General features: G+C 36.8%; 1 protein-coding gene across 1 annotated transcript; it reads left to right on the forward strand.

Moving 5' to 3' along the window:
* The first annotated feature begins 1,693 nt into the window (after window positions 1-1,693).
* Window positions 1,694-8,969, forward strand: LOC144438046 (leukotriene-B4 omega-hydroxylase 3-like). Its single transcript, XM_078127079.1, has 9 exons — window positions 1,694-1,873; window positions 3,492-3,636; window positions 4,387-4,559; window positions 5,098-5,216; window positions 6,197-6,458; window positions 6,888-7,084; window positions 7,719-7,855; window positions 7,978-8,125; window positions 8,801-8,969. The coding sequence occupies exons 1-9, from the start codon at window positions 1,694-1,696 to the stop codon at window positions 8,967-8,969; spliced, it is 1,530 nt and encodes a 509-aa protein (XP_077983205.1).
* Window positions 8,970-12,594: the final 3,625 nt, after the last annotated feature.

Below are 12,594 nucleotides of genomic sequence, written 5' to 3' on the forward strand. Positions count from 1 at the left end.
CCTAAGCCACGGGCCCATATGCAAACGTTTACAGCTTATGAAAAATACGTTTCTTTCGTACAGATAGAAAACGTGAGAAGATGTATTACATAGTATTTACTTTAGAAGTTCTCATCTCCATAGCTTTGTATACATATTTACTCAAATTGAGTAAGATATCTGAGTTAGCAGTACCCATTAAACTTTAGGCGAAAATAAATAATTGTGTGCTTCCGATAACATGGCCTCAGGAAATACTGTAGGTAGATCGGGATTTTATTTTTGTTTTAAATGTTGAAAAAATGTTTAGGGTCAATCATTTTATCGAAAACGCATATTTGTTTATTTTACCTTATTTTATAAAATTATGTATAACAGTGTTTGGTAAAATTGACCATAATTTTTTTCTTTATAAACTTTGAATGCCAAATTAAAGACATTTATCGAAAATAAAATTTATGAATGATTTTGATATAGGTTTCAAACAACAGCGAAATTGAAATGTTGGTCAACCATGGGGAATTTGTGGCAAAATTGTGTTGTCCGCCCGAGGTAGTTTCGGGTGGATTTATCCTTCATCAGGGAGAAAGGAACACCAAAACCGTTGAATTTATGACCAAATAAGGCATATACACCAACGACTTAAAGTCAAGACGTACATATACATGTTTCAGTCCTAGTGCTTTGGTCACCAATTCCTAATGTTGATGTTTTTATGTCCCTTTGAAGAACTTTGGTCGAATGTGTACATCCGTCTTTATACTTGTGTAACACAGAAGGTGTACACATAGAAGTGTAAATCGTATCACTTAGGTCCGACGTCAATATGAATTTGGTCGTACATAGGGTAATGGTTGTTGTGTTTATATATTCAGAATTGTACAAATTAATATTAAATGAATAAATAAATAAATAAATGAATAAATAAATATTTACATATTAACGCAATGTGTGGTCCTTATTTTACTAGTGGAAGTGATGTTGATAACTATTGAATGTTCTGAATACGCGACCCTCGGTGTAAAAAGCTGTTAGTAAGAACATTATTTTGTAAAACTGAAGCAAAAATTATTCAATTGTTAGTGGTGAAGTTAAAATAATATTTTTTTCAGAGCTCGAGGATGACTAACTTTATCACCAAGGGAGGGGGACAACCCCAAATCCAGTTTGTGGTCCACTTTGATATCATAACAGTAATGAGCTCGAGAGTGGAAAGAGAACAACATACATGTATAAACATGATAAAGTAGAGAATTGTGACCAAGAAAGCTATTTTTGTTACGTGGTTGCTTGGGAGATGGCTGTGGGATCATCTATTGAGTTGGTGAGGGAAGACAAGAACACCATAGGACCGAATGGGGTGGCGCTGTTAATTGAGGCGCAAATAAGGCCTTGTCAGTGGTTGAAGAGTTGTGATCTAGTGTATAAGGACCTCACCTGATAAAGCCAATAGCAAAACAGTATTGTTAGTACTGACACATATCAGTACGCACGTTTAGGTATTTATAGTTTGTGATCTACTTTAGTGTTAATGATAAATCCAACCGTTGAATCCAACCGTTGGATTTATCATCAGCACTTGTAAGTCACAAAGTCTAAATACGATGTATACAAAGATAGCAAAGGTCTAATTCCAATTAATATTAGGCCGAACTATATACCTTTACACTATACTGTTGTTACACAATCACAAGCCCGTCTCTATTCGTCCACCATGTCGATATTTCAAACAAAAACACTGGTGGATCTCATTGCGCCATTCCTTGTTCTGGTTGTCCTTCTCAAAATTGTGTTCTCGGTTATCAACCTTTATAAGAGAAAAAGACAGTCGGAGAAGTCTCTGGCAGCATTTCCAGCGACGGGAAAGAATCCACTGATAGGCAATATTCACAAGGTATGTAGGTGACATTTCTCAGGTGACTGCACTTCGTTGATGGTGTAACGAACTCTGATACATAAGTGGTGCTGTTTCAATGGCGATGGTCTGTATAGGAAAAGACAGTGTCCACATTTAGCCGGGTCAACAGATTATTGGCAATGCAACTTGAAATGCCAAAATTACACTCGAAAATAACTAGACCTCAGACATATATTTGTGTAGCCATTTGTTACAAGGGTTGTATAGTTTAGGAATATTGAATAATGAAGTTGTTCTATCTGAAATTTTCGGATCTCTCATTTTGTCCAGAATTCGTTGAGGGGGAACGATCACAGCATAAATTTTACACACGAAAGGTCGATAATACGTTGCAACGTTGCAATAGGTTCTCCCGATTTTATATTTGAAATTGTAAACAAACGATAAACTTAAAATACAGGTTATTGAAGTTTTCAGTGAATGAACATTAAGTTATATCAGCAACAAAATGTGACAGACGTATGAGTTGTCGCAGCTTCCCGTGACGTTTCGGTGCATGTTTTTGTTATGCATTTGTATGTCACATTGTGTAGACTAATATAAAAAGTGTGACCTTTGACCATTCGACATTTGGCTATGTCATTTTGAAAATGAACTTTAGACGCAATGTTCGAACCAAAGAATCGATGTCTGAAATTCTGTGATATGAAATCGTTGCCTTGGGACATAAAACAATAGTGTTTTTACCCAGACCTGAAGTTCTGTATATATACCATTGGATGTGCAATTTATATGTGATCATACAGCGCATCTTCCCTATTTTGTCAATGATTTACCCTGGTGTTTACCCCTGTCTATATTGTGGATGTAACTGTACTACAGTAGAAGGTAGTTACCCTGAAATAGAACGGCGTCTGGTAGTCACTAAACATTGTTACATTTCATCGTCTGGTAGTCCAAATCTTCCCAACATGATATAATTCCATTGTTTGAGCTACTATTGTCTTAGTAGATCATCACCCAATACAATAGAAGCCTGAAAAAAATTATTACGTTGTTTACACTGTATATCATTTTGGCGACGATCTGCAAAGGTAATGGTAGCTCACAGAACAAAAATGTAGCAATGTTGTATCATTTTTTGTTGCACTGGGCAATAAAATGTGGCAGTGTTCGTAAGATCGCCAGACAATTTCAATGAACTGTGGCATTGTTTAGAATCAACCTCCATTGACACTTGTACATCAACCAATCTTCCAAGCTCATTGCTACAATCATGGCGAAAACGTCTTACTGTACTGTAAGTGGTTGAACAATGGATGAGGCTCTGTCGTATCCCCAACACATTGAGAGCTAACGATGCATGTTTGCAACACTGGTGCATATCAAACCATTGTGTGGGTCCCCAGTGACAACTTCTACGCTTCAATAATCAAACCAATTAATGGTTGTCTTCAAGGTCGCCTAGAGATCGATTAAGATAGGACGTCAAGATTACATCCACTCCACTCCACCCAAACTTATTCATTCATTCTTATCGAGCTCTAACCTATACTCGGTTCTTTTTTGTTGAGGCAGACGACAAAATGTAGCAATTGTTTCGATTTTGGGTAAGACGATGTGTTGTTTCTTATTTAACTGGCCTCTGTTGTAGTTTCCAGGCACAGAAGCAGGATATCAATATGCCGAAAAGGTGTTTAAAGACTGCGAGCATGGTTTTCAGTTATGGGTTGGACCATTCATGTGTTGTATCGTGTGTATCAGTCCGAGTACAGTCCAACCAATTTTGGCAACCACAGGTAAGTGCAGTGATAAAATGGCCGATTATTTGTATATCTAGCTTGTGCATTATTATCATAAAGTGCAATTATTTATTTCGGAAAATGAGCTAGAATACCTCTATCTTACATATGTAACACATTAATCGAACTAGAAACTCATCAGTATAAAAAACAATGAATCTCATCGAACCTTAACTAGCTTTTGGCATTTGCTTGTAGTAACAACTTGCATTATATAGTTTTCCAAAATACCAAAGTAAAATGAACTTTTAAATCATTTTTGATGCAGCTGTAAAATTCGAAAATTTAAATTCAAAGCGACAGATATGTTTCTATCTCTGTATCCTTTGCGTTTCACTTGATGTAGATAGGATATGAATCCGGTTTATACTCATTTTAATCGTAACTCTGGTGGCGCTATCCACCATCACCTTTATTCCAATCGTAGCAGTGTTGGCGCTGTTCAGTTTCCCTTTCATTATTCTAAAAAGTTCTTTAATTGGTCAAACAAAAACAAAAACAGTGTGTAATAAGATGGGATTTCGATTATTCATGATGATTGGCCACCTTCAAATATATGTACAGCAATTGAAACTGACCACTAGGTGCCGATGTGACCAATCAAGGGTGTATATTAAAATTGGATACTGCCCCCCCACACACACACACACGCACGCTTTCTCTAAATCTCTACGGAAGCTTGAGTCAAATGTCGTTAGATTTTCCAACAGACCACCACTCGTACTATTTCTGTAACCTTTTAAACAGAGCCAAAGGATGAATTCACCTATGGTTTGATCAAACCATGGCTTGGTGATGGGTTACTGATCAGTAAAGGAAACAAATGGTTCAGGAACAGACGATTATTGACACCTGGATTTCACTTTGATATCTTGAAACCCTATGTTCAAATATTCAACGAGTGTGCCAATGCCATGTTGGTAAGTCACGTTAAGTATCAATGACGTCATAATTGAATTCTCGAAATCGAAAAAGAAAATTATGTTATATATCTTAAAATTAAATTAAATTGTGACTATTTAAAAAACATTAGATGACAGCTCTCAGAGAGAGCGAGAGAGAGAGAGAGCGAGAGAGAGACAGAGAGAGAGACAGAGCGATAGAGCGACAGAGACAGACAGACAGACAGACAGATAGACAATACACGTACGTACGGACAGACAGACAGACAGACAGACAGACAGACAGACAGACAGACAGATGAATTGAAGTAGCTCGTTAGAGCGCTAAAAGTTTTCGAATTTGTAAATGGATTTTTTTTTACTTTTATTCTGTCACCTTTTGACCCATCTCATTTTCTACACTTCAGATTTAAAGCAAACTAATAGTAATTCCGTGTGTCCCCCCCCCCCCCATTTCTATACTTTCATTTGACTGATGGCAAAGTTTTCCTTCCCTGTGCAATTCTCCAAATCGTCGATGCATATTATTAATGTTGTTATACTTTCGTTACACTAGAATAAATGGAGCAACATCTATCAAGAAGGATCTCTTGAAATGTTTGAACACGTCAGCCTACTTACACTGGATGGTTTATTGAAGTGTATCTTTAGTCAGGAAAGCCACTGTCAAACAGGGTGAGGTAATAATGTGGTCTCCGTACAACATCAACAACGAATTCTTCCGGTATCAAAATGTTAAAAATTTGATATTAGGGGCGAAATCAATAGTCCAATGTAGGATAAAAACTAAATTGGTTTACTTTGGGGTTTTTTGAGCCATTTTAGTTCTCATCCTACAAAATTGATTTTACTTTTAATGGATGTTGTGTATCCCTAAGTACAAATATTCAAATTGTGAAATGAAAGCATTTTTGCTATAATAGTAAATACATGGCACTAAAATAAAGTAAGGTGTCAACAAAAGAATTATATTCTTTTTACTCACTACACACTGGATTAATATTCATAGCATTACATACTAATATATACTGATTTGAAATTGATTGAGTGATTTAAAGCAATTTTCAATGTTGGCCAATTTAGCTAGAGGGGGTTGGGGTGGGGGGGGGGCTCTGAGACCTAAGCATAAGCATTCGAATTTTTTATCCTACATTGAACTATTGATCTTGCCCCCTGAACCAAGTGACGGTAAATGATTATTGATTCTGAGTCACATACTACGACAACTCAAAAAATCGTAAACTTACACAAAGCATAAGGTTGGGAAGCATATTCACAAATACTGTGCATGAAATTCCAAGTACTCGTCTGATACACATTCTCAGTTAAAACCATGAAAAACATAGGTGTCAACTTACAATCTTGAAATAGAGGTCAAAATTGTATCAACCTTGTGCTATTTGAGGCTCATATATGGCTGATGAATACTGTGTTTACTCTACATGAAATGTAAAAATGTAAAGTAAAATGTCAATTTTAATGAAAACAATACGGTGAACTCCCCCCTTTTTTAGTATCCAAAATGACAAACACAATCCTTCATAAGACAAAGTGTGGAGAGATATGAGGAACGTTTATTTTCATGGAAATTGGTTCCTTGAGCGCATTGTATATTAGAAGGCAAATCATTGACAATTTCAATTTTTCCCCCACAGGGAACGACATCCCTATATTCAAGCAGTATCAGAACTTACTAAACTCGTGGAGAAAAGATTCCATTTCCCACCTTACCAGATGGACCTCATCTTCCATCTCAGTCCCCATGGTTACAAGTGGAGGAAGTATACGAACATAGTCCATAAGTACTCAGAAGATGTTATCAAGCAAAGAAAGGAGTCCATCAAAGCAGAACGAGAACAAAACATACAGCACAAGAGGAAATACATAGATTTTCTTGACATACTGCTGGCAGCTGAGGTAAGGCTTGAAAAATGGTGTGATGTATGGTATGGTAGATGCATACATGCATACGTCTCTACTTCAGTTTTCATGTATGGACCAAGAAATGCGTATGGTATGGCACATACATGCATGCACGCACACACGCACGCACGCACGCAGACAGACAGACAGACAGACAGACAGACAGACAGACAGACATACATACATACATACATACATACATACATACATACATACATAGAAATACATGTTATCTATCCATCTAATATCTATCTATCTATCTATCTATCTATCTATCCATCCATCCATCCATCCATCCATCCATCCATCTATCCATCTATGTATCTATCTATCTATCTATCTATCTATCTATCTATCTATCTATCTATCTATCTATCTATCTATGTCCTTGATTGGTCAACCAATCCTTTATGTATTTCCCAGGACGAAGACGGCAAAGGTCTAACCGACCAAGAAATACGTGATGAAGTAGACACGTTCATGTTTGAAGGTCACGATACAACGGCTAGTGGCATATCATGGTGTATGCATCACATAGCAAACAATCCAGAACATCAAGAAAAGTGTAGACAAGAAATTGATGAAATACTCGATAGTAAAAGTGAAGACGTGATTGAATGGTAAAGTAGCATTTTGTTTGAACACTCAGCAGTTGATGTGTTATAGTACCGTGAGAAGGATAGTTTAAACTTCAGTACACGCTTAAGTTGAAACTGTGTACGTCCGTTTTTGATGTTTGAATAGATAATTGCTCGCATCTTCTTGTGACGTTGTCTGTCCATAGACATGTTACATGTTCTATGTTCATCCGATACACGTGTCTGGGTTTAACTTAGTTCTTTTTTGTATGTTGACAAACATTTTGAGTAGTCTCCCAATCAATGTGTAATCTCTTTGCCGTCCCAATTTGGGTTTATTTGCTAGACGCCAGACTTCACCTGGGGGAAGTGCATTTGAACTCTTAAATCATGTAAATTACTGCTCGGAAACCAAGTTTCCCTAGTTACTGTAGTGTGGGACCCCGAGCTTCCTGTATATAACTCACTGGCGTACGAAACTAGTTTTAAAAAATCGTTTTTTTACGCAAGGATGAGGCTTGACGGTTCCAGCACTTTTCTGATCTTCCCAAAAAATATGTGCGATGTATCGCTTGTGTCAGCTTGTACAGTTTCTTGACAGTGGGATTTTAAAGGTTGCATAATAGATCCTTGAAAAAAAATACACCAAACCTTTCTCGCTCTGTATCTCATCTAGGGACGATCTGAATAAATTAACATACCTGACGATGTGCATCAAGGAAAGTATGAGACTTTCCCCACCCGTCATATTCGTTGGAAGACGTCTAACTAAACCACTGAAAATTCCCGATTTGGATGTCACCTTTGATGAAGGTAAGACATATTGTTCAGTTCAGTACAAATGTACAGTGTATGTATATTTTTGTCTATTCTTGTATTCTGTGAAAGGTTTGTCAAGTTTTAGTCAACCTTGTTTATTGTTCTTTTATCAACAGGACAATGGGTTGGAATATCATTTATTGGGCTTCATAATAATGCATTTTTGTGGGAAAATCCTGAACGATTTGACCCGCTGAGATTCACCCCAGAGAACAGTCAGTCCAGATCACCCTACGCATATCTGCCATTTTCTGCAGGTCCAAGGTAAGTAGCATTGTACTAGTCAATGGTGCATATTAATGGTACATACAGATTAGCTTGTTGCATTACACTCGTAATGGTCATTTTAAAAAATACTGATCGTCTGAACTAAAGACTAATGACGCAAATGGTAAGAAAACGGATAAAAGCATGAGGTACTCACCCAGGTCATCAGCGTATGCCTTATCGTGAAACGGTCACATGCGTGTCATGTGAGACCCTCCGGCCTTCTCTGGGTACATACTTGTCCTTCAGCTAAGAAACGATGCCTTATTTTCCAGATGACCGCGAATTAGGCGGGTTTGTGTGATACTAAACTTTTTTATACAAAGTATTAACATTATATTAAAAGGAGAATATCTCTCTCTCTCTCTCTCTCTCTCTCTCTCTCTCTCTCTCTCTCTCTCTTCTCTCTCTCTCTTTCTCTCTCTCTCTCACACACACACACTCTTTCTCTCTCTCTCTCTCTCTCTCTCTCTCTCTCTCTCTCTCTCTCTCTCTCTCTCTCTCTCTCTCTCTCTCTCTCTCTCTCTCTCTCTCTCTCTCTCTCTCTCTCTCAAAACCGAGCTTACAACGTATTTAGTTAAATTGGAAATCAGATATCGTAAAATATGTTAATTCATTATAACTAACGTATTATTACTTTGTTACTCAGTTTTTTTTCTGCTTATATTAAAGGAATTGCATCGGTCAGAACTTTGCCCTGAATGAGATGAAAGTAATAATGGCACTGACACTACGGAAATTTGAACTGGCCGTCGACGAAAGTGTGCCGGCTAGAAAACTCAGTTCCGTCGTCCTCAAATCCGAAGATGGATTACGCGTATTCGTTAAACCAAGAAATTGATAGATTGGAAAATGATTCAGTCGAACTCTAAGCATATATGTGTGTACACCTGTCTGTGTTGTCCAACCATAGTTTAAAATGCAATGTTCCAAAAACATTTCAAGGAAGAATTAATCTTTTGTTGTGTTTAAGATATGTAAAAATCAGAATAATATCTTATAATTAGATGTTATTCCCCAATATACTTCTTCGTTCAGACAAGAAAAATACGAGTGACCTAAGGGGCCCTTGTCAATTCGAGTGGCTAGGCGAGTAGTGACAAACCCTTAGGTCGCGAGTATTAATTTTCCGGCTGAATGAATAAAAACGTTGGAGAATAACATAACTGTACCACCGCCAGTAATGTCAAAGAAAAATCGGGGAAAGTGATGGCAATTTTGAACGTTTTGACTCATATTTCCAAAACAGCAGAACCAGTGTGACGTAGACGCATGGTGTCGTGACGTAGAACGCCCATAGTATAGTATAATATAGTATAGTATAGTATAGTATACCGTAGTATAGTATAGTATAGTATAGTATAGTATAGTATAGTATAGTATAGTACCTTGAGTACCTAAATCATTTAATTTACGACCCCAAAATGGTGTGTGTCTTAATATATACAATCTATTGCAACCTCTGTTTAAAATTAAGTTAAAGCAATGTATTGCAACATCTATCCTACCAGGTACCCAATGATACAGCTCAGTTGACTGGGGTACAATCATGGTTCAAATCTTAGTCAATGACGATAACCATTCATACATTCAGATACAACAACGACGAGGCTCGCACCTAGCTGCAACCTGCAGAATCCAAGTTGGCGACTCTAATCGTTCGACAATCATGACTCCACATGTGTCTGTCTGTCTGTCTGTCTGTCTGTCTGTCTGTCTGACTGCCTGTTCACTAAATGTCACTCTAAAATAGATGGTTTAGTAGATCCTCGTCTGATCACTGTCTTCCTCCTTGTAACCAGGTTATCATTCAATGGATGTAATCATCCATGATTATAGTGTAACCGTGATTCAACTTCCATGAACATTATCAAAATGTAAATATAAATTAATTCATACGTACACAATTAACTATCATGACTTCTTCAGAGAACACACACGTACATACATATTTTCGACGTTGATATCCAAAAAAATTAAATGTAAATTTGCTTGGTAGGATAATTACTGAATATAACAATTATTAATATTTTTCATCATCACTATCAATAATTAATGTGATTACAAAAATGTTAAGATTAGAATTTTGGAAATGATCATTAAGATAATTAGCCTGACAAAATATTATTATTTTAATCATCATTATCTACAATTGGTGTAAGTTTCAGGAGTAGAATTTCTCGACGTACACAGTTTGGAAAGTTGTTGCTTTGCAAACTTTAGTACTTGGAAAAGAACGAATAAATAATTTTGTTCTGGCAATTTTCCGGATTTCTAATATCATTTTCTTATTTTCTCTATATTTCTAATAAAGTTTTAAATACTGTCAACATAACTATTGTTTCCTCTAACTATTTTCCCTATTTCCTACCGTTATCACTGTAATATCAGGGTTTACGAACTTTGCATTAATTAGTAGATTGCCAATCTCAGAACAAACTGGTGGGTTTTAACACATTACTCAATGAGTGTGAACATCACTTCCATTAGTAACAAGACCACGCCCATAGCAACAGCCAAATGAGTATGTATATTATAAAAATTAATAGGCAAGCTAATAAACATTCAACAACTGGCATGGGTATGATATGCCGACCATGGCCATAACGACAACCAAATACAATGTGCTACAAGATTCTAGGACAACTGCCCCCCCCCAGACAACTGCCCCCCCCCCGGACAATTGCCCCCGAAGGACAACTGCCCCCGGTCAATTGCCCCCCCCCCCGACAACTGCCCCGAAGGACAACTGCCCCCTGACTACTGCCCCGAACGAAATAAAAGATAGTATTACAGATGAACGGGTTTGTCATTCATTAAAACGTCACCGTCGGCAACTTACCGCCGCAATTTGCATACATTATACATTCACATGTTTTACTCTTGTTATCTGTGAAAATTGTTACGTCATTCATAAAAGATTTGGAATTTCATCTCATCACAACACCAATTAGAAAGCATCTGTGCAAGATTACAGTCTTATACTGTTTTTCTCTGTAGCACTGTTTTGATGCAAATTTTGAGTCAACAACAAAACATATGTATTTAGACAAGGCTGATTGTAAAATGCAAGGGAGTACAATGGAAAACTTGTGTACAAAGTAAGCTATGAAAAGATTCCAAAAACTACTGAAATGGTGTGATGTGTGAACATAACCCATCCCATCAGAAATAGGCTAACAAAGAGCAGTATGGCTAATCAAGTAACATAATCCTCTTTTAATGCATGTTCATCAACTCAACACACAACTATTAAACACAAACAGCATTCACCACATCCAACAATTTAGAAAAAATAAATAGATGAGTTTTAAAACAAAGTATGAGTCAGTGTTTCAAATGAACAGCATGCATTTATTTGAATGCAGGAAAACATAATGTAGTGAAAGACTTGTCACTCTTGTACGCAAAAATACAAAAAGCATAGCGTAAATGGCACTGAAGCATGACTGGGTTGCATTGACTGTCAAAATAAAGGCTTTGGTTTCAAAGTGCAGAATTTGTGGAAGATGACTTGAGTTATACAAAGAATAATAAACCTGTAAGCAGCATTGACAGCTTTACAGCATAACAGACCACAGGGGGCTTGGACTCAACTAGTGATCTAATCATTCAAACAAACAACGTATGACGTTGAAAATTATAGGATGAAGTAACAATGTAAATAAAGGTATCTATCTAAAGAAATTGACAGTCATATTGTCATCACACTATATATATAAGAGTTGAGGAGTAGTACTGGTCCCTACCTGTAGACCTGTAAACTTATTGGTGAGGAACAGTACTACTCCTCTGTTATATGTAGTGTGATGGCAATGTGACTGTCAATTTCTATGGATGAATACCTTTGTTTACATTATTTCATCCCATAAGTTTTACCTTCATATGTTGTTCACCTAGTTACATGAGAGACAATTATTTGCTTCTATTTGCATCCATCTATGCAGGATTCAATTGTAAGATAGGTCAGTTTTTTGGAAACCTTATTCTCATGTATTGTTTGGCAGCGCGCCGGCGCAAATGTTTTTAATACAAGTATAAATTCCTGGTTTTTTTCCAGCACTTATCATTAAAGCATGCACTATAATAACAAGACAGGAGTCAATAAACTAGTGTCACATTTCACATGCAAGATATTTTCTTCTGGTTTCTGGTATTACTATGATGGCTTAAAGGAAAGCAATTCACAGGGATCAGGAGTACAGCACTCCCCAGATCAGTCAGCTCCTCAGGGATATTTTACCAGTCATCTTTTGTACATAAAAATTTAAGTAGCAGAAGTATGGTTGGTAGAACTGCTAATTCTTCTACTTGCACAGAACAAGTTATTTAGAGGTACAGTTGTGAACCATTGTGACGTGGTATAGGTATGAACAACGCATTACAAACTTAATGACTAATTAAAAAAAAATTTGCACTGCTACTCCATTTGAAAAAAAAATTGATGCAGGACTGACAGTAGAAAA

This window comes from Glandiceps talaboti, chromosome 7 (assembly GCF_964340395.1).
Source record: "Glandiceps talaboti chromosome 7, keGlaTala1.1, whole genome shotgun sequence".
Lineage (NCBI taxonomy): Eukaryota > Metazoa > Hemichordata > Enteropneusta > Spengelidae > Glandiceps > Glandiceps talaboti.